The sequence below is a fragment of the Pristiophorus japonicus genome, chromosome 18, assembly GCF_044704955.1.
Source record: "Pristiophorus japonicus isolate sPriJap1 chromosome 18, sPriJap1.hap1, whole genome shotgun sequence".
Taxonomy (NCBI): domain Eukaryota; kingdom Metazoa; phylum Chordata; class Chondrichthyes; family Pristiophoridae; genus Pristiophorus; species Pristiophorus japonicus.
The window spans coordinates 99,508,439-99,536,203 of NC_091994.1; the positions used below are offsets into that span (position 1 = coordinate 99,508,439).

General features: G+C 42.0%; 1 protein-coding gene across 1 annotated transcript in view; it reads right to left on the minus strand.

Annotated features, from left to right (window-relative positions):
* Positions 1-27,765, minus strand: part of prkcz (protein kinase C, zeta) — a 608,260-nt gene that overhangs the window by 497,887 nt on the left and 82,608 nt on the right. Inside the window, exons 3-4 of the mRNA XM_070860461.1 lie at positions 17,638-17,727; positions 9,231-9,281 (exon numbers count right to left, since the gene is read on the minus strand). Of these exons, the coding sequence (XP_070716562.1) occupies positions 9,231-9,281; positions 17,638-17,727 (141 nt within the window). The remainder of the gene's footprint in view (positions 1-9,230; positions 9,282-17,637; positions 17,728-27,765) is intronic.

Genomic DNA, 27,765 nt, shown 5'->3' on the forward strand with positions numbered 1-27,765 from the left:
TGGAATTAACAAATAATTCTGCATGTAAAAGATGTGCTTTTATTTCACATTTCTTCTTTTCATCCCCTTCCATTTGGCATTTCATGTGATGAGACATTGCACTACTCCAAACTTGAAACCATACCAGCACAATATTGATTTTTAATATTACATATACAGCAACTGCGTAAGGCCTCCTTTAATCAGCGTAAGACTTTGAGGACAGAAAAATATTTTTTTCTATAATTTAAACATTTAAAATCCTTGTAAATAAGGTAAGTTTATTTTTAGACCCTTTAAAATATGTAAATTTATTTTGCAAAAAATTACATTTTTGTTTTAAATAATTATTAATTAAATTCCATTTTGATTAATTTTAAATATATGACGTTTTTAAAAATATTTTTTAAGTATGTGTGTGTTTTGCAGGGTATTCCCATTCATACTTATGGTGATGCCGTACATACGGAACTCATCACAAGTATGAATGGGAATACCGTTACTTGGATTGGTTGGGCCGGCCCAGGTGATCACAAGGATGCATGCAAAGCACCCAAGTGCCTGGGATACGTGGGCCTCTATGCAGGCATTCGCATGGAGACCCAGGACTGCAAGTCTCCAAACCTCCTGCACCACCAGGTAGATTTGTAGAAATGTTTCAAGTCGGAGGCATCTGCCCATGGGAAGCCTCCAACCACAATTTCTGGGCCACTGTCTTCTCCAAAATTTGAGGCAGCGGAGTCTTTAGTTTTTCCATGACAATTCAGTACGCATTGACAGTAAAAAGCAACTATTGTTTTCCATTTGAAACTGGTTCAACTCCTCACCAATTAGTTAAGATTATTTATAGTGGTACACCAATTATCTACTTAGAAAATCACTCTGTTCAGATAAATGATTAACCTGTATTCCCAATATTAGGACAGTGTTGATAATACAGTCTGGCAACCCAGAAATTGAATGTTGAAACCCCACCAAGGCAAGCTGTGAAAGTGAATTCAATAAATCTCGTAATTTGTGGGCTAGCATCAGAAAAATAAAAATGAAAGCTGCCAAATTGCCATATAAATCCTTTAAGGAAGGGAAACTGCCACCCCTACCAGTCTCATCATCATAGGTGGTACCTCCTATCGAGGATGACTTGCTTCCACGCCAAGAAGGGATGAGTTCACAGGTGTTTCAATGAAAGACCTAATATTCCAGGTCCCGAACTACATGTTGAAGGGTGGACACCAGCCACCATACGGACTTGACAGAGGCAAGTCTTGGTCCAGTGGCAAGGATTAACCAAGATGACTGGAGACCAGCTCTGCTGCACAGATCTAGTGCACATACATATTGCAGTGTGGGCTGGCCCATGCTGCCCCGGGCTCTCTCCTCTTCTGGGCCCCGAACTCATGCCTCTCCTAGGCCCCAATCACATCGCTCCACGATCACCCGCCGCTCCTGTGCCCCAACCTCGTCGCCACTACTGTACCTGCCCACGTTCCAATCAGCAACCTGGAACTTGGTGGTGTTCAATCCAGTCACCCTCTTCACAGCCATCGCTCTCCAGCATGCGCTGTACTTTGAAATGGTATGCTCCTTTGAAGGCCCCGATAACTAAGTGACAACCATCTGACCACACTGTTGGCCAAAGTTCTCTCCTGGATAGGAGATTCCAACTGAAGACAGCCAATATCAACAAGGCACTACCTTTTCCAGAACTGAGATTGCAGCTACCAGTCTCAATATAAATGCAGCCTTTGGGTTCTCAGTTGCCAACAGTTCTCAAGTGATTACACAAAAACAAGAAAGAGAATATGACCATTCCTGACCGGAAGAAAGCCCAATATTGACTTGATAGGTGAACTCCATTGAACAAGCAACGGCAATTGGCTTGACTTAATATCATTGGGCCATTCAGCCCAGCGAGATTGTGCCACCATTTTAGTTAGCCATGGCAGTTAAATTGTTTGAATTTCAATTCCCTGCCTTTTCTCCATATTTCGTAGTATCTTTGCCTCCCATGTACCTGTGTTTACAGCCTTCTGGAGCAGTATGTTCCACAGCCAACAATCCTTCATGCAAATTTCTTCCTAGATTTGCTTTTAAACAATTTGGTTTGAATTCTAAAATTATGTTGCTCTTTCCTGAATTTGCATACCAGAGGAAGAATTATTCCACATCTACTCTGTGAATGTCGTCCATTATTTTAAAAACCTCAAATCAGGTCACCACTTAACCTCTTCATCGCTAGGGACCAGAACCCTAGTTTATACAGTCTCTCAACATAACTCAGTCCCTTCATCCCAGTTATCATCCTGGCACATTGTTGCTGGAGTTTCGTCCACAGCCTAGCCCATATGTGACTCTACTCTCACACATGACTGACTCTTAATGCCCTCAGGACAACGAGGGATGAGCAAATATATATAGGCTTGCCAGCATAGCCCACACCACAAGAATAAAGTTAAGAAATTGCACTGTATTAAACATGAAGACAACTGTGCATATTATGAAATATATTAAAAGTATTGCATATGGCACGCATTTCAGAACAAAGGGCTCAATTTTCCCCAGTGATTTGCGCCGTTTTTTTGGAGCAGGCTGCTCTTTTTGGCCTAAGTTGAAAAACCACAGTTTCTCCAATCAATTTGCACCAGCGTAACTCGATTAGTTATGATTTTTTTTAGGTCAGTTTTTTTTTTCCAGCCAAAGGGGGCGTAACCAGCCACCTATGCCAATTCTGGCCATTTAGGCAAGTTTGGCCAGCTGCGAGTTACTCCAGTTGTGCTTAGGCCAGCATAGTTTAAGGAAATCGGCGCAGGTAAGGAAATCGGTGCAGCAGATGCTATGGGGACCGAGAATGGGACCGGACCAGCAAGCCCTTCGGGCGGGGTTGGAGGCAAGTTGCTGCTATGTGTTTTTCAATTTTTTTAATGTGTTGGGAGCTGGCTGTATGCTTCACTTTACCATGGCAGCCCGATCTTGTTGGCGCCGATCAAGGCTTCATCCTCAAAACTAAAGGTCGGGTTACGCCATGCCAAAATGAAGAAATCCAACTGGGAAACTTAGAATTTTTTTTTGGCATACTTAGGCCCCCAAAAAATCGGGCGTAACTCTTCAAGTATGCCAAAAAAATGCTTTGGGAAAAACTGAGCCCATAGGAACAGGAGTAAGCCATTTAGCTCCTTGAACCTGTTCCATTATTCAATTAGATCATGGCCGATCTGTACCTCAACTCAAGTTCCTACAAAATGCTGGCAATTATTTCTAAATCTCTTGTCTTCCAAGTAGAAATCTGGCTCTGATGGGAAATGTCTGCAAAGTTAGGAATAATAGCTAATAAATAAGTTAGTCAATGTTGGCTGTTTAGACAACTCTGCTCTATCTACTCAAAAAGGCATCATTTATATTGTTCACTCGGGTAATGCAACCATATTTTGATGCAATTCGGACAACTCAAATTTAAATCCCATCAAGAACAAAATTCTTCAATTTCCTCCTACCTTCCATTTATATTATGGCCTCTAAGTTTTCATCCAATAGATCTTCATCACTTTTCATTTTTGCTGATCTTTATGTTTTCCCATTTCATTTTATGCTCTCTTCTGTCAAGCACTTTATCCTCCCTCCACAACAATTAAAAGGGAAGGCCATATAGTTTCACAGAATAAACAAAGATCAATTGGAGTACTGAAACCTCTCTCTCTTGGGATATGGTTAAAATTCGTCCACAAAGCACAATGAGGTCCTAGTAAAGAACCTGTTGCACATTTTACAGTGCAGAAAATGTATGGATTTGATCAGCAATTTTAACCCTTAAAATACCAGTCAAGAATTTTGTTGTATTTTGCTTTGCACTCCTTTATTCACATGCTTCAGCTTCATTCGAATACTTCTGTACCTTTGGTAAAAAAATATTAAAATATAAAAACAAGACGAAGCACAGAGTTGCATAATCGATCCTTATATCACAATTCTAGACAATTATGGTATGGACCTCAGGAATTATACTGTGCTTCTCAACCAGACAAATCTTTAAAGAGAAAATCAAATTGTAAACATATATAATTTAGTTGGAACTTTGTTATAATGCAACCAAAAACACGTTCTTCTCTTCAGAAAAGGGCCAGACATGGAAATAGATTAAAACCTACAATCAAGAACTAACTGACAACAGTGAATTTTTATTGGTATATTTGCCATGCATGGCATGGTGCCATAACATTTTTTTTAAACATTTAATTATGGCATCTCAATGGCCACCACAAAATAAATCTGGATTCTCAATTAATTGAAAACCTCATCACAATTGTTGTCTGTATTTGGCGTTTCTCTAAAGTACCAGGACAGTGGAAACCTCTTTTCTAAATAGTTTGACTGGACATTCAAATTTTAAAAGCTGTACATCTATAACATCTTCCAATTCTGATGAAAGATCATCCACCTTAAACGTTAACTCTGTTTCTCTCTCCACAGATGCTGCCTGACCTGCTGAGTTGCTTCCAGTATTTTCTGCTTTTATTTCAGCTTTCCGGCATCTGCTTTTATTCAAATCTCATCTCATTTTTGCATCATGCAACAATCCCTACATCCAGAAATTACAACTCAGAGTCCCATGTTCACTTCTAAACTACCACTCCAACCATTCCTGCCCTTGCCAAGCTTCACTGGTTCTCTATACTGCAAACATTTACTTCAAGATCTTTATCTTTGATTTGCCTTGAGCAATCTCCTCCTTTCATGCATCCCTACTATTATTCTGCCACCTCTCCAAAAAACAGTAACTGTTAAGCCCTCTATGTGCTTTGCTGCGCTGTCGGTGGCTACTCTTTTATCCACTCTCACCCTGCCTTTTAGAACTCCCTTCACCTTTCCACTTCCCTCACCATCTTCAAAAGTCTCCTAAAATCATTCTCAACCATGCTTCCAACCCCTTCAAATTTTCCATTCTCCCTTTTGCTCTGCTGTTCAGTGTCCATTGTTTATCTGTAAAACCTTGAGATGTCTCTGCATACACCAAAAGTCAAGTTTTTGCAACAATTAAAAAGTAGCAGTATATGAAAGCATATTTTATCAGTCTCAACAAGGCTGATAGGGTGAAAGAAAAGGAAACTGTATCTCTTAATATTAATAGGTGAACATCACGATTATCAAAATAGGCAGGACCAAATCAAAATATGCATGTCGAAAGGAACACATTATGCAACTGAATGCTGAAAATTAAACACAGGAAACAATACTATATTAACAAAATGAAAAAATTATTACTGAACAGGCTATAACAGCTTTGAGGCCATTTATTATTCTGGTATTATCACTAGGATATGTTCGTTAAGACATGAGGTACTGTCTTACAATATAGTCTCATAAAAGAAAATCAGTTGCAAGTCAAATTAAGACAGCGCCCCAAATAGTTGAAATTATAGTTTAGCAATTTATGAACAAATCATAACATTGGAATCCTATTACAATATGCTGTATAAACTTGTACTGAAGACATTTAAGAATGTAATATTAATTTGATCAATAACCCATTAAGATCAAAATACTGTTAAAGCTGTGGAGACGGTCTCAGATGCCTGATTATGCTCAGCTGGTTATAGCTTATAGATAGTAGAATGGATATATACATGAACTATGAAAGTAAATAGTTTGGAAACTGGGATAAGTCCAGTTTCTCATCCATCAGTACTGCAATCCACCAGGTTGTTTCACAATTTTGTTTCTGGTTAGTTTCCAAAAAATGTTTCAAAGTTGCATTGTATCCATGATTTCCTCAGAAGGCAAAGTTCCAATCTCAGCTCTATGCTCTCTAGGAAGTGATCATCAAATGCCAGCTATTTCTGAGTGTCTGTACAAGCACTCCCAAGTCCAGTACATCACTGGTCAGTTTCAGAGGAAATCATCTCCTTGCAAAAGTGTGCCTTAAAGGTGGTTTAATTTTTTTTATAGCAATGTTCATTTATAAGTCTCCTCCATGAATCTGCTCTCTCAGGTGAAGTTGGGTGACATCAACAAGATAACGAGCTTTAGTAGCAACCTGCATTTATAACCTAAAGAAGACACCTCAGAGCTTCCAGATCGACATAAAGAAAGCAGTTGTCAAGCCAGGAAAGCAGAGATTAGACTGAGTGAGTCAAAGCTTAATAGAAGATGGATTTTGAGGTAGCTTCCAAAAAAGGTGGAGAGACAGAGGTGTCGAGTATCCTAAAGGCAACAGGAGGCTTTGCTATCAATCATGGGAAGAACTGAGGATCCTCAGAGGCACAGTGCGTTTGGGAGGGGTTTATAGGGTTGGAAGAGATTGCAGAAATAGTTTGGGACCACACCAAACAGATTTATAGGTAAACAAAGATTTGAAATGTATATTAATTATGAATTGGGCACCAGATTAGGTCAGCAAGGATGTGAGTAATTGATGAGCAGGATTTTGTGCAAGACAAGATATGTGCGGCAGAGCTTTGCACAAGTTGGAGTTTATGAAAGGAGGAAGACGGGAGGTCAGTAAAGACAGAGTGTTAGAAGTACTCATTTGGAAATTAAAACAGCATATACAAGGGTTTGAGCAGCACAGGGAAGGGGCTGAGCTAAGGATGGAGGTAGGCAGCATTGCAGAGATGAATGTAATCTGCCTTGGATAGGATGTGGGGTTTAAAACAGCTGGAGGTTGGTAAGAACTTCAAGATTACAAATGGTCAGGTTCAGCCCGAGAGGATGGCTGGTGAGAAGGACAGAGGCAATGGCAAGCAAACAAAGTTTCTGGCAGGGCTTGAAGACGACGACTTTGATCTTCCTGATGCTGAGCTAGAGGAAGTTGTGACAAATTCAGGGCTGGATGTTGGTAAAGCTTGACAGCACAATGGCAGTTGATAGATGAAGAGAAGTGGTGGAAATATAGAGCTGAATATTAGTGAACATTTAAAAGCTAATTCCACGGATGTGAATATCTACCCCATAGCAACAAGGAAGACGAGGAGGACTCGAGATGTGATTGTGCAAGGCACATAAGAGAAACCACTGCTGGAGAGGCACTGGGATAGGTCGGACTGGAACCATTCGAGGATAGTGCCAAAGATACAGAAGACAGAACGGCATTGGAGGAAGATAGCACAGCCATTCTTATCAAATGCTGTAGAAAAATTTTGGAGGATGAGGAACAATGCACCACCACAAAAAAGTACAAAGGATGCCATTTGTGATTTTGACTCAGGTCATTTTGGTAATAAAAGTGGAAGCTAGACTAGAGAGATTCAAACAGAAGGACTCAGGAGAGATGGTCAGTGAGCTGGTAAGCGACTACTTGATTGAGGACCTTAAGAGTGGAAAGAATGGGTGGAGATGGAGGCTGTAGTTGGAGAGGAGCAATAGTTTGAAAGTGGGTGTTCTGAGGAATGTGATGTTGTGAGAGCTGTTTTGAAGGGATGAGAATTATTATTGACCTCAGCTGCCAGTGTGGCCAGAAGGGGAGTTGTGAGGAGCAGATCAAAACAGGAATTGAGTCTATTTGATCATATGAGCTCAGACGATGAGGATGGGGAAGATAGGTGTGAAACTGCAAAAACAAGGGGCCCTGGGCTAATGGGAAACTGGGGGGTGGGGGTCTGAGGGAGAAAGGAAGGAGAAGTAGCAAAAGAGGTAACAGATGGTTTCAATCTTGGGAGATGAAGAAATCCATGAGCTCCTTATATTTGGTGTTTGAGATGGTATTCAATAAGGTGGCGGCGATGGAAAAAAGGAGCCCGACATTGTCCTACCTTCCAAGACAATCATGGAGTAATACAGCGTTTTGGCCGAGGAGAGTGAGACATAGTAATGCTTGCAATGTTCATGGAAGATCTGGTAATGGATGACTAAGCCAGTTTTGTGCCAGGTGTTTGAATCCGCCATACTTAATAGGAGCAAAATTGTGGCCTATCCCAGGTGAACAACATGGGTGGACACATTCGCTGGGAACATGAGTGTTGAAAACAGAGGTGTAGAAGTAATTAAACAGGTCGACAGCAACAGGTGTGTCATGACAGGTCAAAAGCAAGGGAGTTGGGAATTTGTAATTGGGTTTAAGAGCACGCTTGAGGAGAGCAATATGAGATAATGACTTGGAAAGGGGAAAATTAATCATCCACCTAGATTGGTCTATGGCCAACAAAGGAAGTTTCCCTTCTCTGAGGTTGAAGTATTGAAAAGGGTTTCCTACTCAGGCAGATATTATCTCATTCTGTGTAGAAGCTCTGTGAACAGCATCTCAAACAAATTTTGTGTTTGTAGGCATGAAGTAACTTTATGGGTAAGTAATTATCAGGGGTAGTACTTACCTGTAGAGTTACTCACTCGCTTAGCCTCAGAAGACCAGTTCCTGCTGCGTCAGCATGATATTTTCTGTCTACCCTAGTGAACTGTCCATGAAATCCCACTAATTAAGTAGTTATGTGGGTAAAGTTATAGGCAGTGTTGTACTTTGATTTTGCATGCACTAGGAACCAGGGAAAAATAACTAAAACTAATTCCACTTAGGAGCTTACATTCAGCACGATGCGCTGTCTAACCCCAGTTTGGGACATATTTGAACCAAGCTCCCAAAGATGAAACAAATGCATGGTACACATTTTGCCGCACAGTCCTCCAGATTTTCTTTGCATTGTTAGCCAAATAAGCACAATGGAAGTCACCTTTAAAATGGCTGCCACAGCAAGATATCTCAGTTGCAGAACCTGCATTTATTCAGCATGGAAGAGACCTTATTACCTCTGATGCTTAAATATATATCAGAATGCAATTTGTGAAAAAGTACATTCCGGCTCTACAAGGTGTACAGTAATTATGTTACTGGACTAATAATCCAGAGAACTTGAGTACAAATCCCACTGTGGCAGTGGAGAATTTAAACTATTTTTTAAAATTCTGGAATCCATCAATAAAAGTAACCATAACACTGTTGGATTGTTGTAATAACCCAACTGGTTCACGAATATCCATTAGGGAATTGAATCTACTGTCTTTACCCAGTTTGGCCGATGACGCCAATCCCACGGCAACATGGTTGACTCTTAGCTGTCCTCTGAAGTGGTCTAGCCAGCTATTAAGTTGTAAAAAACAGCTACAAAGAATTGCGGAGGTTCAAGAACGTGGTCCATCACTACCTTCGAGGCAACTAGGGATGGGCAATAAATGCCAGCCTGGTCAGCGACGGCAACATTCCAAGAATGAATTAAAAATAAGTCCTCATATTTAATCCATTTTCCAATGAGACAAAAAATGGTACTTACTGTTCTCTCCGGGGCATGGCATGCCTGGCTTTTCGGGAATGCTGGGGAAAACTAGGTAAATAAGAAAAAGGGCAAAGTTTTTTTTTAATTAGCATTAAGAAAATCGTGTATTTTGTTAAAATAAAGCTAGAGTATCGTTTCTGCACTTAGATTGCTCATAATTGGATGCCTGTCCTCACACAAAACGTAATTACATTTGCAGTATTCTCTCTCTGGAACCATATTATAGGCCTTAAAGAAATCCATAATAATGGGTTGATTTTATAGCTGCAATCAATTTGTTGTGAACTTGTAACAAGCATTGAGCACTTATAGGTAAAACTTAAATCTGCTATTGTACTTCAGTATCAACTCCAATACTACCTGCATGCTGTCAACAATATATTATTAAAACATATTTAAAAACTGTTGACAAATGCAATGGTGATGGAGAAGCATTTATTTGTCTGGAACCTTAAATGGGTAAAGCATCTGTATAAATAGGGTACATCTCAGTGAAAACAATGCATGTTTTCAAGTAAAAAGTAAAAATACTGCAGGTGCTAAGTCAAACCAAAACAAAAGTGGTGGACAAACATAGCAAGTCAGTCAGTATCTGTTGAAAGCACAAAGTTAACATTTTGGCTACGGACCCTTCTTCAGAACTGAAACAATGAGGTAGACAAAAAGATGTAGTTGCACTGCAGAGGGTACAGAGGAGATTTACGAAGAGGTTACCAGGATTGGAGAATTTTAGCTACGAGGAAAGGTTGGATAGGCTGGGGTTGTTTTCTTTGAAACGAGGAGGTTGAGGGAAGACTTAATTGAGGTGTATAAATTTATGAGGGGCCAAAATAAAGTGGATAGGAAGGACTGAGCAGAGAGGTCAATAACCAGGGGCACAGATTTAAAGTAAATGGTAGAATAATTAGAGGAGAGTTGAGGAAAACTTTTTTCACCCTGAGGGTGGTGGGGGTCTGGAACTTACTGCCTGAAAGGGTAGTAGAGGCAGAAACCCTCATCACATTTAAAAAGTACTTGTATATGCACTTGATGTGCTGTAACCTACAAGGCTACAGACCAGGAGCTGGAAAGTGGGATTAGACTGGATAGCTCATTTTCGGCCAGCACGTACACGATGGGCTGAATGGCTGCCTTCTGTGCCACAAATTTCTAGGATTCTAATATAATAAGAAAAGAGGCAGGATGTATTAGTATATCTTTCCATCTCTAATGCTTTGATCCTGAAGGAGAGTCCACACCCAAAACGTGCATTTATTTGTTCTTCTATAGATGTCAACTCATCTGCTGTGCTTCTAGCATTTTTTTTGTTTCAGTATATATTTCTTGTATAAATCGCATAGCAGTATAAACTACTTATACTGTGGCTACTATATTTACTGATCCAGATTTAACCCAAAATAATGTTCAGTTTACATTACAAAAATAATTACATGATCAGGAATATCAAACAAGAAAAATACTAATTATTAAAACAATATGGAATTATCACAATGGAAAAATTTGCCATTGCACAAATATAAAATTAGTTTTTCAGGGCCAGAGAAGTTGTTCAGCAGTAATTATGAATTAGTACATAAAAATACAGTTGCACCACATTGAACAAGACTTAACTTTTCCAGAAGTTTTTAACAGCAATATAGAAACATAGAAACATAGAAAATAGGTGCAGGAGTAGGCCATTCGGCCCTTTGAGCCTGCACCGCCATTCAACGAGTTCATGGCTGAACATGCAACTTCAGTAGCCCACTCCTGCTTTCTCACCATACCCTTTGATCCCCCTAGTAGTAAGGACTACATCCAACTCCTTTTTGAATATATTTAGTGAATTGGCCTCAACAACTTTCTGTGGTAGAGAATTCCACAGGTTCACCACTCTCTGGGTGAAGAAGTTTCTCCTCATCTCGGTCCTAAATGGCTTACCCCTTATCCTTAGACTGTGACTCCTGGTTCTGGATTTCCCCAACATTGGGAACATTCTTCCTGCATCCAACCGGTCTAACCCCGTCAGAATTTTAAACGTTTCTATGAGGTCCCCTCTCATTCTTCTGAACTCCAGTGAATACAAGCCCAGTTGATCCAGTCTTTCTTGATAGGTCAGTCCCGCCATCCCGGGAATCAGTCTGGCGAACCTTCGCTGCACTCCCTCAATAGCAAGAATGTCCTTCCTCAAGTTAGGAGACCAAAACTGTACACAATACTCCAGATGTGGCCTCACCAGGGCCTTGTACCAACTGTAGTAACACCTCCCTGCCCCTGAACTTAAATCCCCTCGCTGTGAAGGCCAACATGCCATTTGCTTTCTTAACCGCCTGTTGCGTCTGCATGTCAACCTTCAATGACTGATGTACCATGACACCCAGGTCTCGTTGCACCTCCCCTTTTCCTAATCTGTCACCATTCAGATAATAGTCTGTCTCTCTGTTTTTACCACCAAAGTAGATAACCTCACATTTATCCACATTATACTTCATCTGCCATGCATTTGCCCACTCACCTAACCTATCCAAGTCACTCTGCAGCCTCAAAGCATCCTCCTCGCAGCTCACACTGCCACCCAACTTAGTGTCATCCGCAAATTTGGAGATACTACATTTAATCCCCTCGTCTAAATCATTAATGTACAATGTAAACAGCTGGGGCTTTGGGAGTCTTGTGTCAGGCATGCGAACAATGTGGCCTGCCCAGCGGAGCTGATCAAGTATGGTCAGTGCTTCAATGCTGGGGATGTTGGCCTGGTCGAGGGCACTGATGTTGGTGCGTCTGTCCTCCCAGGGGATTTGTAGGATCTTGCGGAGACACCGTTGGTGGTATCTCCAGCTACTCGAGGTGTCTGCTATACATGGTCCAGGTCTCTGAGCCATACAGGAGGACGAGTATTACTACAGTCCTGTAGACCATGAGCTTGGTGGCAGTTTTGAGGGTCTGGTCTTCAAACACTCTTTTCCTCAAGCCGAAGGCTGCACTGGCGCACTGGAGGCAGTGTCGAATCTTGTCGTCAATGCCTGCTCTTGTCGATAAGAGACTCCCGAGGTATGGGAAATGGTCCACGTTGTCCAGGGCCACGTCGTGGATCTTGATGACTGGGGGGGCCGGGGGGGGGGGGGGGGGGGCAGTGCTGTGCGGCAAGTTCAGGCTGGTGGAGGACTTTGTTTTACGGATGTTTAGCATAAGGCCCATGCTTTCGTACGCCTCAGTAAAACCATCGACTATGCCCTGGAGTTCAGCCTATGTGTGTAGACGCAGGCGTCGTCCGCGTACTGTAGGTCGATGATAGAGGTTGGGGTGGTCTTAGACCTGGCCTGGAGACGGCGAAGGTTGAACAGGTTCCCATTGGTTCTGTAGTTTACTTCCACTCCAGCGGGGAGCTTGTTGACTGTGAGGTGGAGCATGGCAGCAAGGAAGATTGAGAAGAGGGTTGGGATGATGACACAGCCCTGTTTAACACCGGTCCTGTGGGGGAGCAGGGAGTCACTAACATCAACTTCTGGATTTCCACGTTTAACTGCGCATGTGCGGATGGTAGAAGTCACTGTCAGTTTCACAGGGTAATGACGACGAACGCTGACAGATTTGCCATCATTACAACTGCAAAATCTGGGTCATTATAATAGTGCAACCTGTGGTGTAAATTTTCCACTCATTACTTTTCTCACAAATAACTAGAAATATTTTTTCAAATCATATTACTTGAACAAAAATAGAATTTCAAAGCAATGGACAATGCAAGAATTATTTTGCAGCTTTCAGCACAGAACATTTTGTGTTACGGTCAAACCAATATGGTTACAAAGCATATTTGAGCACTTCCACAACTATTTTTTTCAATGAGGCACAAAACTGGATAAGTCTGGGATGCATGACAGACAGTAAAGGATTTAGGATAATCCTGGCAATTCAGAAAATAGGGCTCTAAATTCATAGTAAATTAGCAAATATTTTTGTCATGTCAACTGCCACATTTAAAAAGAGCTAATATATGTGAAGTGATGACTGACAACTTGTACAGAAGAAAAACAAATAATTCTGGTCTCGAGTGCAGAGAAAACAACTCATCCTAGGTCTCAGAATCACGTGCACTCAAGCCAAAATCATAAACATCTCATACATTTCTAGCCATTTAGATTAGTGCCCTCATTTTTCTACCAATTCTCTAAATATTTTAATTTAATCTCATTATTTTTCTACTTCTCATTCTCAACAATAAATTTTAACTATCTTAGGTTCTTATCCATGTAACGAAGGGCACAGATATTGGTAATTGCTACAAATAAATTTTCTCTGGTCCTTAACTTCAGTTTTTCTTTCTCGCCTTCCTGTGTTCATGTCTCCCCTCCCTTTTTCCCTCTTTTTCTTACAAACTTGTTTCTTAATCTCTTCCTTCCCACACACACTATTCTTCTAGCTCCACTTATTTTTCACTTTCTTTGCTTCTTCAGTTTTATGGATGCATCTATTTGTATTTGAAAGGCAGCCGTTTCTCTGGCTCTCCATTTTCACATGACCTATTGCTGATTGGTCCCCTTGGAGGATAAGCCACACCCTGTAGTTCCTCTGGAATGTGTAACTGGCACTGCCAGCCCAAGTTCTGAGTGACTTTCCAATTTGTAATTCGATCCATTTTGACTTCAGAAGCCACAGAGGATAGATCACCCCAAAAGCCATCAAGTTCCAGCCAAAGTCCCTTATCCCAGCGCAAGTGCATTCCCCCCACCAGTGTAAATGCTGCCTCCGCCAGCTGAAGACACTTACCCCAGCACATGTGCTTCCTCCCACAGCCGAAGTCCGTTACCACCCCCACCCCCGGCTCTCTCTCTCGCTCTTCCCTCTTCCTCCCGCCCCCCCACCCCCCACACCCGGCACGCTCTCTATTTTTTAGTAATTGATTTATTTTTCATTTATTATTGATGATGGTTTTTATGCTTCTTTAATGTTGTTGTGAAGGTGTTTAGTGCTTTGCAAAATCCTCTCACTTCCCTTCCCCCACTATCTCTGGCTACCTGCGCTGATTTCTTAATTCACCGCAAGGTTTTTCTGAGCGGACACAAGTGGCCACATACGCTGGCCTAAGTTAGTTTGGAGTAACTTTTAGCTAGCTAAATTTGCCAGCTAAAACAGACCAAAACAGGCGTAAATGGCTGGTAACGACCCCTTTTGGAAAAAAAAAATTGAACTAAAAAAACCTAACTCACTTACACTGGAGCAAATTAAATGGGGAGAATTATGATTTTTCAGCTACTCCAAAAAAAAGCTAGTTGCTCCAAAAAAAAAAAATGGAGCAACTCCTGGGGAAACTTGGGCCCACAGTCTCTCCATCACTGAGCACTTTACGGTGTCGCTTAACTCTTCACTCAAACGAACTGCTCCTGGCCGGCCCGCTTCTCTCTCTCCCCACTGCTCTCTCGCCCCACTGGCCATACTCTTCACTCAAACTGCCATTGAGGCTCGGGGCTGCAATGTGGTGTTCGGGGCTGTTTCCGGTCTCGGATCATGCGTTGGAGAGGAGGAAGCATGAACAGAAAAAGGTTGGTTTAAATTGCGCTGGGGGCAGAGGGGATGGCGGCGGCGGCAGAGGGGGCCAAAGTCGGTGACTATTTATCCTAAATCTCGCTTCTGCGCATGCATTGGAAGACGCATGCACAGACGCAAGAGTTAGCACAAATAGTCATGCTGCATTTATATTCACTCTACTTTCTACAATATTAGAGTGGTCATATGGGAGCACGGTGGGTCTCTCTCACCCAGGGAGCAGGACTTCAAAATGAACAAGGTTTCAAAAAATACATGGAAGTAGGGAATTGAAAAGTAGCTTTCTGGTAATTGTTGGTTTCAATGGTCCTGGGCAGTGGTTGTGCCAGACTCGAGGCAACAAATAAACACGTCTTTGTTTTCTTTATTCCCTTTCTTAACAGCAGATCGATCCTAAGCTTCCAAACGGTGGGATTTCTAAACCTTGCGTGAAAATTAATCTTTAAGAAATAATGATCTATACAATATTGCTTTGACATCAGAGTCCAGAATATTCTGCATGTAAACTTAGAAGAATTTTTCAACAAAGTATATCCCTTTGAACTCCTAATGCTATTCCTAAGCATGTTAAACTGAGAGCGAGGATCAAAGTGGATATCACATAGCTTTCTTTTTTTTTTAAATCAATACAAAATCTTTCAAAAATGTATTACATTTAAACAGAATTGTACAGCCATGAGCGAAAAGATGACAATTCTACCCAGCTTGCGAAAATGCTGGCTTATTCAATAACGTGTCGCAAATTGAAGCCCTTACTGTCAACTCTGAAGGCAGTTAAAAATGTATGACAGTAAGTGAAATTGAACTGAACACGTCAAAATTACACACTCTCTGCCCCTCCACAAATTTCTACCCTCCTGTCCTTAAGATAATTATTCTTGCTAGGATATGGATTCACAGCACTGGCAAGCCTCCAGGCCCTCCTACAAATAAATGAATGAATCTAGTCTGTACGTATCAGCAGGCTATTTTACCATGGTGGCATCACAACCGAGCCGACCCTCTCCTCATCCAACATAATCACAGATGCACACTGATAGTGATTCAGAGCTGGAAACCTGGATGATTTCCCCACCCTTCTCAACTCAGGGTTGGAGGCCAACTGAAGCATTCTTGGCTGACATCAGCTAACACGGCACAAACCAGGGCTCAGCCTTGGAACTTTCTATGCTGAATGCCACGGTACACAAAGTAGTGCAATACTAACTAAGCCACAAGGGGAAGCTAAAAAAAACACTTTGTTCAGGCACTAGAACAGTGTGAACCTGGAATTGATAGTACTTAAATGTTATTAAGCTAAAAACTGAAGAAGTCAGTGCAAATTCGCTCTGTACAAATATAGAAAACTGGACAATATAGCTGTAGTAAGCCAGATTAATGGAGCAGAACATTTATTGAAACAAGATTTCACCCATGAAACATGTTGCTTAGTCTGAAAAGCATCTTCAAAACCAAGTTGTTCTCAAAAAAAACTCAAAAGAAAGGATCTGTATGGTCTTTAAAAACTGCCTGTGCCTTAAATTATTTGTGCTTACAATGAATAAATATTAAATTACTTATGAAGAGCAGATGACTTCCAAATTGACCTGGCTTGGTTTGTAAATTAATTTGTTACTGTTCAGTTATTGAAAGAAAAAGGTACAATTACCCAAATGATACCAAAACACAAAATTTAATTTACTAATGGGGACACCAAAAACATTATTTTAACTCAATTTGAAGGAAAATATCTATCATGTCAGAGCTGAAGCAATTTCAGAATTGGTATTTTACCCTTCTCCTTGGCTAAGACACTGTAACCTGGGACACAGAGAAACATAGCTACACATGGCATCAGTCACTAAACTACATAGTTATTTGGTGTAGAGTTCAGATAAACCAGATTTACATCACATTCATTGTCGCACTACAAAATAATCCTGAACTAATCATCGTGAACTAAAATCTCGAAGAGTGAAGTGATGAAACTGCAAAGAATATTTTTATTTTACTGGCAGGCCCCAATGCAGACTATTAATCTTCTCTAACCCCTTCCTTTTACCCAAAACTTTAGTCAAATAATTCTATGAAGTCACTGGTCTCATAATAAAGCAGAATTAAACCAAAAAAATCTACTAATTTATTACATAGCATTGCAGCTTTAATACTCATTCCAAAAACCACAATTAAATATTTTGATTTCAGTTCCAGTTACCCCAGGCCGCTTGACTATCGCTGAGTGCCGAACCCGCCAGAGAAATCTGGTGACAGGCAGTTTCGAGGTCATATGAGGCCCAGGAAGTTACTGTAAAAATGTTTTTGATGGGTTGTGGAGCAGAAGAAGCAAAAATGCTCCACTCGGCTGCACAAGAAAACCTTGCCCCCCGCCCCGGCCCATGTTTGACCCACCGCCGCCCCCACCCTCCAATCAAACTGCGATTTAATAAATTGAAATGAGGCCCAGGAGTTAAAATAGCCTGGGCCTCTCGCCAGGTACAGTTGTTCAAACTCATCACTCACCAATTTCCCGCCTATTGCACTCACACCACAGTTTAAACTGGGGCTTTGATATTTTTGCGAAATTACCAAGTTGCATAAAGTTTAAATTGTAGTTCAATGCCCACCTGTACTTATGATATTCAGGGCCACAGTTTTGCCCAGTCACTTAATCTATTTATGTCCTCTTGTAACTTCCTGTTCCCATCTACACAACATGGGTCCTCCCAACACGGTGTCATCTGAAAAACCTGGATATATAACTCTATTCCTTCATTCAAGATTATATATACTGAAAAGCTGAGGCCCAAGTATAGATCCCTGGTCAACATTCTGCCAATCAAAGTACATCTTGTAGGTTTTCAGAGATCTTTAATCAATGCTTTACTTAATGACTACTAACCATGAACAATGAGACCCGATTCTCCATTCTGGTTGTACAGACGAAATGCTTCCTCCAGCTCCATGTGGGATGAAACAGTGCATGGATCCCCTATAAATAAGAACACAGAACCAAATCAGTGGGGCTACTGCCAACTGAGAATGCAGCAACATTGATTTGAGAGAGAAATATTTTCTTTTCTACTTTAACAATCCAAGAAACCTACATCACACCTGAAATCTAAAGTGTTCTCCACTCGATGGACTTTTCAAGCCTGGTTTGAACTTTCTAACTACAGGTGCAGTACCTAAAATCCGGAACCCTCGGGACCGAAGCCGTTCCGGACTTCGTGCTTTTCCAGACTTTCAAAAGTGTTTCTGACATCATGAGCCCAGGTTCGGGTATTTCTGGATTTCGGAACGTCAGAAAGATGAGGGGAGGGCCCCGCCGAGGTGGTATTCAGGCAGCGGCCCTGGCATGGAGGTGGTGCTCGGGCGGGGGCCACCGGCGGGGAGGTGGTGCTCGGGCGGGGGCCACCGGCGGGATGGCGGTGCTCGGGCGGGGGCCCCGGCGGGGATGTAGTGCTCGGTCGGGGGCCCCGGTGGAGAAGTGGTGCTCGGGCAGGGAGGAGGTGGCGTTCGGGCACGGGCCCCGGCGGGGAGGTGTTCGGGTGGGGCCGGGAGGAGATGTTCGGGCGGGGGCAGACCCCGAGGTAAGGGCAGTGGCGGTGAGGCGAGGCCAGAGGTTGGGCAGTGGCAGGGCCCCCAAGGTCGGCAGGTCCAGATTCAGGAACATTTTACAGATTCCGGACGACCCTGTCACTGATTGTCCCGGAGGCCGGAATTCCGGATATTCGACGCTGCATCTGAACTTCCATTGGAGTAGAGAAGACAAAGTGATATAACAAGTTTTTAAAATGATGAAGAAGTGTTTTGATAGGGTGAATAAGGAAAGACCATTTTCTCTAGTTCAGTATTGTCCAACAGAAATTACTGAGTCATCGCAGGCTACTGTGGCACTGTTTTAACCGCATGCATTAATTTTAGTAGGAAACGCCTTCCACACACAAAACAGCCAAGTGTACTTCACATGTGTATACTTATTTCAGAAACATCAACCATCATTCAGTAACCAAGGAAGTAAACAAAAATTCACAAAAATTCAAAAACATTCGCTCATTCTGCTTTTCATCTTACCAAACACAAAATGTATACTCATGCATACGACGTGGAAATATGACTATTGAGAGCACATGCCCGATGATGCTGTCCATTAATCATTTTTTATTTACTATCCGAAATGCAATTAGCCACATCTGGATTGCCAATTAACCACATGTGACTAGTTGATAATGTATTAGACAAAACTGCTTTAGTTGTAGAGTCAATGATGAGAGGTCAAGTATTTAAAATTGGTTGCTAAGAGAATAAGGAGAGGTAAAATTTTACTCAGTTGTTGGAGCATGGAATGTCTTGCCACAGTGAATAGTTGAGGTAGAGACCACTGATTCTTATAAGGGCAGAGTAGTTAAACATCTGCATGAGAGAAATATATATGGCTATGGGGAAAGAACACAGTAGTAGGACTAGTTTTCGATTTCTCGGCCATCAAAGAAATGGCACAGGTCTGATGGGATGAATGGTCTCTGTGCTGGATCTGTAAAAATCTAGAGACTTCCATTTCAGATACATTAAGGATGATGTTCCATTTCAACACCATAAGAAATAGGAGCAGGAGTAGGCCATTCGAGCCTTCAAGCCTGATCCGCATCGCCCATATTTCCTCAGCACCATTTTACCTCAAACTAATTAAATCCTTCAGTTGCATCACAGTTATATCCCTACTTTTTCCCCTTATTCCTGACTTCAGGACCTCCATGGTAAACCTTAGTCAACTGCAGAACCAAGCAGCTGTTTCCTGTAAAGTTAACAATGTCTCGACTCTGCTTAGATATTCCTCCCAATTTCCTGTCTAACATCAACTGTCCTTGCATGGAATCTGGTACAGCGTATTGATGCATCAAGTCACTGCAGTGCCCCAGACCCTAACCCCACCTCTTTGCTCCCTGCAATCCAATGTGTAAATTCCTGGGGGAGGGGAAAACAGCAGCATACTGAGCTGATGAATATTTTCCATAATCTGGCAGCCCTGAATTGGCCCTTAGTAGAATTGCTTGCTGAACAATCATTTCATATTGGCTCTTCACTGCGTACAAATGTCAGATGTGGACAAGAATGTAGGACTGTCGTTTAAGTTTTATCCTGGTTCTGTTACCGTTCGTCGTAATTTATATCATTTTCTTTTCCCTTCATTATTCTCTGTGCCATGTAGCTTCTCCAGCCAAAGATGATTAAAGACCTGCTTCCAGGCCTCAAGTAATGTTGCTGAATTGTCAACTGCTGGAAAGTGCATAAGATTAATATTAGGTGACTGATTTCCTCTCCAATAGATTGTTTATTTCTGTTCAGCATTCCTCTCAGTGGCACAGTTAAGATGAGAAGCCCATAGCCTACTATTCCATAACACGTGCATAGCAGGTACAATGCATTAGGCCATCATACCACTTGAGTAGAGAATTTTTAACACAAATTTTTCACAACTTCAATTAAAGTAACAAAGAAAAACTGTAAGGCTGGAAATCCAAAATAAAACAAAATGCTGTAAAGGAACAGCACAACTCGAGGCACCTAAAAACAAAAAAGACAAGTTAATATTTCAGCTGGGAGCCTCAGAACTGACAGATTCTATTTATAGTACTGACTAAAACGAACAGAAGAGGACAAAACAAATCAGTAGAGTTCAACAGCTAACTACTTTTACAATTGGTTAGCTAATGGATTTAAAAACCCACTATTACATTTTGAAATGGAAGCGAGATGTAAAGTGCTGGACATTATACAAAAGTAGAAAATTTGTAGGATGCTTTGCTTTGGTCTCCAGCATAAAATGATCATTCCAGCATGGAATTCAATGATGGTGTATAGCAATTAATGTTCAACAGTCAAAACTACTTGAGTAAAAATATTTCTGACAGCTTTTGTATAAACTATAAAAGGTTTATTAATACGTGAACAGCATTACAGGAAATACAATACTCATATGAAATAAGTATTCTACACAAATTTAAAGTTGTTGAATATTTGATCATTTTTCTTTGTAACTATACTCAAAAGTGTATAATGCATTAAATATGTATTTTGACAAATGCCAAACCATGATTCATTAGTATAATACTACATTAATTCTTGATGCAAACATGCCCATCAGCTTTCGCATGAATTTCATTCAGCACTATATATACAGGTTGCATCTAGCACCTATTTTGTACCTATGCCACACTTCCTGTGTTACACTATGGGGTTATATTTGTTTGTATTCTTGCAGTTGATCAGCCCAAATTTCATATGCATAAAACAGCTCCAAATCACAGCCTGAAGAGGTACAGAATGTACAAATCAAACAGAAGGGGGACTGATAACAAGATTAGCCAGAGTGTGTGCCAGAACTTGCTAATCCTCAACTCTGCCCTTCTCTTCCCCTCTAGTGTGACAATGGAACATTGCTGAAAATGAAAACCCAGAAAGAAATAATTTTTGGCGCAACAAAAGCAACTTCAATTCATTTTTTGTGTAAAACAGAAAAAGATAAAGTATGAATTTTCTTATTCTGATAATATGCCTAAAAAAACTGTATGTTACTATATTCAAGTGGTTGTTTACAACAGGTTGTGAGAAATAAAACTCTAAACAATGTCACATTCACAATCTACATATTTGCAATATATTCTACATAGTTACAACAGCTGTCTTTCTTTAATTAGTTTGTAGTGAACGCAAAAATAATATTCATTCACTTTAACAGGTGGCAACTGCTGGAATAAGAACATAAGAAATAGGAGAAATAGGTGCAGGAGTAGGCCATTTGGCCCATCGAGCCATTATTGTAGTTTGGAGGGAAATTCTAAATAAAAGTTCTGAATTTAACCAAGATTATAGCAAAATTGTTTTGTCACACTAAATACTTCACCAGAGATAATTGGTAAAGAATGAAAAATTCATTATTATACATTTCTTGATGTTTGCCATTAAAATCTTTCACACTAAACAAATGGACAGGAAGGGTGAAGAGCTTCTCATCCTTGCTAAATGCAATGATTTAGTTAGTATGAGAGAGAAAACATGTATTTATCCTACAGAGGGTAAAGAAAACACTATTTATTTTCCAAGAACCAATCAAAAAAAACTTACATTTACCATTTCTGAGTAGATTCCAAATCTTACCTTTGGTGATTTGACCCTTTTCCCTTGCAACAGCATAACTTCTACTATGAGCAATGCTATGAAAATCTGCTGGCTTTACACAAGCACTCTGTTCATTACATTCTTCATTCCTCAAAGCGGCTACCTTGAGCAAAGATGTCAACTAAAGTAGAACTGTTTTACTTGGCCTATTCCTTTACATGGACTCAAAGGGTAATCCCTATGGAGAATTTCTCCTGTTAGGCATATAATAATACGATCACAAAAGCAAAATACTGCTGGTGGAAATCTGAAATAAAAACAGAAAATGCTGGCAACACTCAGCTGGTCAAGCAGCATGTGTGGAGTGATAAACAGTTCATGTTTTAGGTTGATAACCCAGCATCTGAAACATCAACTCTATTTCTCTCTCCATAGATGTAGCCTGACCGGCCGAGCATTATATGTTTATATATAATACAATCAAATTGGAGGTTAATTGGTGTTGTTGAGGGAAGTTTAAAAAGATTGCTTGGTTGTGTTTGTTATAGTTTTATGAATATGAGCCAGGTAGGTACAAAAAGATGCACACTTTCAGGTGTATAAAACATATTAGATTTAAAATGATGAAAGGCTTTCATTTTGTGCTTTCAACTTAAAAAATCATCCCAAGGCACTTCACAGATCCATAAAGAGAAATGGATGCTGAGCAAAGTGTGACCAAAAGCTTGTTCATAGATATGGCGTTTTAAGAAAGTGAGGAAGGTGAAGAAGTGGAGGGGTTTAGGGAGGAAATTCCAGAGAGTGGAACTCAGCCCCCTGAAGCTATGGCCACCATGGGAGAGGTGAAGGGAGTGGAGATACACAAGAGATTAGAATTAGAATAACGGTGTTTGGCGGTTGAAGGAGATTAGAGAGATAGATTGGGACGAGGCCATAAAGGGATTTAAACACAAGGAAATGAACTTCAAAGTTGAGATGTTGAGACTGTAAGCAAGGCTGTAGCATAAACACGGTCCTTTCTGGAGTCATTACTTAGGAACCTTTATGGTTTTAATGCTTTATGGCATTTAGCTCATTAGACTTTTATTGTCAAATTCCTCACCCAGAGAATGGTAAGAATATGGAACTCGGTACCATAGGGAGTGGTTGAAGTGACTAGTATAGATGTATTTAAGGGGAAGCTAGATAAGTATTTGAGGGAGAAGGGAATAGAGGGTTATGCTGATAGAGTTAAATGAGAAAAGACAGGAGAAGGCTCGAGTGGAGCATAATCGCCGGCTGGTTGAACCGAATGGCCTGTTTCTGTGCGGTATAGCCTATGTAAATTATTTGAGAATTTCCATACCCAAAAGCCTGAATGATGGTTTGAATTAGCTTTGCTTGTGTGAGCTAAAAGATTTATCCCAGCATTCAATTCAACAACTGAACTGCGTTTTGTGCGGTCAGCTTTGAAGTAAAACTCCAATGTAGACATATTAAAGCATTTCTCGTGACTCTCAAAGGGACCCTTTGAGCAATTTACTCGGTTTTGTTCCTACATCTGTTAACAAATGTAGATCAGTGGAAATGAAGGTGATGGGTGAGCGGGACTTGGTCTGGAACAGGCCATTAGCAGCCAAAAGTTTTGGATGATGTGAAGTTTATGGTGGATGGAGGATGGGATGCAGGCAAGGAGAGTATTGGAGTAATTAAGTCTAAAGGTAACAAAGGTGAGTAGGAGAGTTTCAGCAGCAGATGGGTGAGGGGAGTCAGAGGCAGGTCGAGTTGACAGCAAGCAATCACTGCACTGGAGAGGATATGGGCTCAGAAATTCAGCCTGTGATTGAACAGGGTGCTAAGGTTGATTCAAATCGTCTGATTCAGCCCGAAACAACAGCGAAGGTGGGGAATGGAATTGGTGGCAAGAAATTTAAGTTTGTGGCAGGGCCAAAAGCAATGACTTTGTTCTTCCCATTATTTAGATGGAGGTTATCATGGCTCATACAAGACTCGATATCAGACAAGTAGTCTGACAGCAGAGATGGGAAGGGGGTCATGTAACATGAAAAGGTCGAGATAGGGGTCAGCAACATGTGGAAGCTGAACCTTTGTCTGCAAATTATATCACCAGTTTTAGATGATGAAGCAGCCGAGAAAGGATCCTTGAGGTATCTCAGATGTGACAATGCAGGGTTGGGCAAGATAAACAATTGCCAGAGCTTAGATGAAAAGTAGTGAAACCAAGTGATAGCAGTCTCATGGAGCTGGACAAAGGAGAAGAGGCATTGGAGGGTAGTATGATCAACCAAGACTACAAAGACGAGTGATAATGCACCACTGTCACAGTGATATTTTGGTGACGTCAGAAGTGAAGAAGCCTGGCTGGAGGCATTCAAACGGAGTTTCAGGAAAGCTGGGCACAAATCAAAGATTGACAGTACGTTCAAGAAACTTGGGGACAAAATGAGGTTGGAGATGGGACATTAGTGAGCACAATAGGATTGGCTTAGCAGTGGGAGTTTTTTGGGTTGGGGTAATGGCAGCAGTTTTCAAAAGGATGGAGACAGCTTCTGAAAAGAGGGAACAATTTACATTATCAGGTAACATAAGAATTAGAAGCAGGAGTAGGCCATTCAGCCCCTCGAGTCTGCTCCGCCATTCAATGAGATCTTCTACCTCAACACTTATCTGCACTATCCCCACTTCCCTCGATTCCCTTAACATCCCAAAATCTATCGATACCTGTCTTGAATATACTCAAAGACTGAGTCTCCATAGCCATCTGCGGTAGAGAATTCCAAAGATTCACCACCCTCTGAGTGAAGATGTTTCTTCTCATCTCAGTCTTAAATGGCCAACCCCTTATTCTGAGACTGTGACCCATGGTTCTCGACTCCTCAGCCAGAGAAACCATCCTCCCTGCATCTGCCTTATCAAGCAATAAGAATTTTGTATGTTTCAATGAGATCACTTCTCAGTCTTCTAAACTCTAGCGAATATAGGCCTACTCTACTCAACCTCTCCTCTCAGGACAATCCCCCCATCCCAGGGATCAGTCTGGTAAACCTTTGTTGCACTCCCTCAATGGCAAACATAGAAACATAGAAAATAGGTGCAGGAGACTGTGACCCCTGGTTCTGGACTTCCCCAACATTGGGAACATTCTTCCTGCATCCAACCTGTCCAAACCCGTCAGAATTTTAAACGTTTCTATGAGGTCCCCTCTCACTCTTCTGAACTCCAGTGAATACAAGCCCAGTTGATCCAGTCTTTCTTGATAGGTCAGTCCCACCATCCCGGGAATCAGTCTGGTGAATCTTCGCTGCACTCCCTCAATAGCAAGAATGTCCTTCCTCAAGTTAGGAGACCAAAACTGTACACAATACTCCAGGTGTGGCCTCACCAAGGCCCTGTACAACTGTAGCAACACCTCCCTGCCCCTGTACTCAAATCCCCTCGCTATGAAGGCCAACATGCCATTTGCTTTCTTAACCGCCTGCTGTACCTTCAATGACTGATGTACCATGACACCCAGGTCTCGTTGCACCTTCCCTTTTCCTAATCTGTCACCATTCAGATAATAGTCTGTCTCTCTGTTTTTACCACCAAAGTGGATAACCTCACATTTATCCACATTATACTTCATCTGCCACGCATTTGCCCACTCACCTAACCTATCCAAGTCACTCTGCAGCCTCATAGCATCCTCCTCGCAGCTCACACTGCCACCCAACTTAGTGTCATCCGCAAATTTGGAGATACTACATTTAATCCCCTCGTCTAAATCATTAATGTACAATGTAAACAGCTGGGGCCCCAGCACAGAACCCTGCGGTACCCCACTAGTCACTGCCTGCCATTCCGAAAAGTACCCATTTACTCCTACTCTTTGCTTCCTGTCTGACAACCAGTTCTCAATCCACGTCAGCACACTACCCCCAAACCCATGTGCTTTAACTTTGCACATTAATCTCCTGTGTGGGACCTTGTCGAAAGCCTTCTGAAAGTCCAAATATACCGCAAGTATATCCTTCCTTAGGTAAGGAGACCAAAACGCTACAGAATACCCCAGGTGCGGTCTCACCAGGGCCCTATATAATTGCAGTAAGATGTCTTTACTTTTATACACAAATCATCTTGTAATAAAGGCTAACATACCATTTGCTTTCTTAATTGTTTCCTGTACCTGCATGTTAAATTTGTGATTCATGTACAAGGACACCCAGGTCCCTCTGAACAACATTTCTCAATTTCTCATTGTTTAAAAAAGACTTGCTTTTCAATTTTTCCTACAAAGTGGATAACTTCACATTTCACCACATTTTGGGCCCAAGTTTCCACACGCGCCTAGAACGGCGCAGTCCTGACCTGGACGCCCGTTTTTTGCGCCACAAAGTGCGCCTAAAAAAATCCTCGGTATTCTCCACCTACTTGCAGGTCCTCTGGCTCTCGGCGCAGCCAGCACGAGCTGTGGGGGGGCGGAGCCAGGTCCCTGCGCTGAAAAGAGTGCCGGGACCTCTGCACATGCGCGCTATAGTGGGCACGCAAGTGCAGTAGCTCCAGGTGCCGAACTGTGTGGGAGGGGCCCGAAGTACGCAGCCCCTAGCCCTGGCTGAATGGCCTCACTGGGGCTGCGTGAATAAGGCTCCTCCCACGGCCAGCTCCTGCTTCCCCCCCCCCCGACCAGACCCGACACCCGCTCCGCCCCCCCCCGACCAGACTCCCGCTCTGGCTCGTCCTCGTCCCTCCGACTCTCTCTCTCGTCCTCGTCTCTCTCTCTCTCTCTCTCTCTCTCTCTCTCTCTCTCTCTCTCTCTCTCTCTCTCTCTCTCTCTCTCTCTCCGCCCCTCCCCCCCTCCCCCTCCTTTCCTTTCCTTTCCCCGTCCTCCCCTCCTCCTCCTCTCCCCCCCTCCTCTCCCCGTCCTCCCCTCCTCCTCCTCTCCCCCCTCCTCCTCCTCCTCCTCCTCTCCTCTCCCTCCCTCCTCCCCTCCCCTCCTTCCCCCCCCCCTTCCTTCACCCCCCCTTTCCCCCCTACTCTTCGGCCCCCTCGCCTCCCTCTCTCCTCCTCCTCCTCCTCCTCCCCCACCTCCCTCTCTCCTCCTCCTCCTCCCCCCCCGCCCCCCTCTGGTGCTGGGGACGGGCCGGCAGCCTTCGGTCCCGAAAGGCGTGCCTGAAGCACTTTCACACAGTTAGGAAGATGGTTTATTTAATCTTTTCTTTGCTTATAAATGTTTATTCAGGTTGGATTTATTTGTATAATATTTGTAGAAGTATAAATAAGGATTTATTATAGAATTTAATGACTTCCCTTCCCACCCCCACCTCTTTCTGGACGCCTAATTTGTAACCTGCGCCTGATTTTTTAATGTGTAGAACAGGTTTTTTCAGTTCTATAAAAATCTTCACTTGCTCCATTCTACTTTAGTTTGGAGTACGTTTTCACTGTGGAAACTTTCAAATCAGGCGTCAGTGGCCGGACACGCCCCCTTTTGAAGAAAAAATTCTGTTCCAAAGTAGAACTGTTCTACCTCACTAGAACTGCAGAAAAAAAATGTGGAGAATTGCAATTTCTAAGATAGTCCGTTCTCCACCAGTTGCTCCTAAAAATCAGGCGCAAATCATGTGGAAACTTGGGCCCTATATTCCATTTGCCATGCTGTTTCCCATTCACTTAGCCTGTCTATATCACCTTGAAGTATCTTTGCATCCTCCTCACAACTTACATTCCCACCTAGCTTTGTATCATCAGCAAACTTGGATGTATTACATTTGGTCCCCTCATCCAAACCATTGATATAGATTTTGAATAGCTGGTGCCCAAGCACCTATCCTTGTGGCACCCCAGAGTTACAGTCTGCCAACCTAAAAATGACCCATTTATTCCTACTCTGTTTTCTGTCCATTCACCAATCCTCAATCCATGCTAGTAT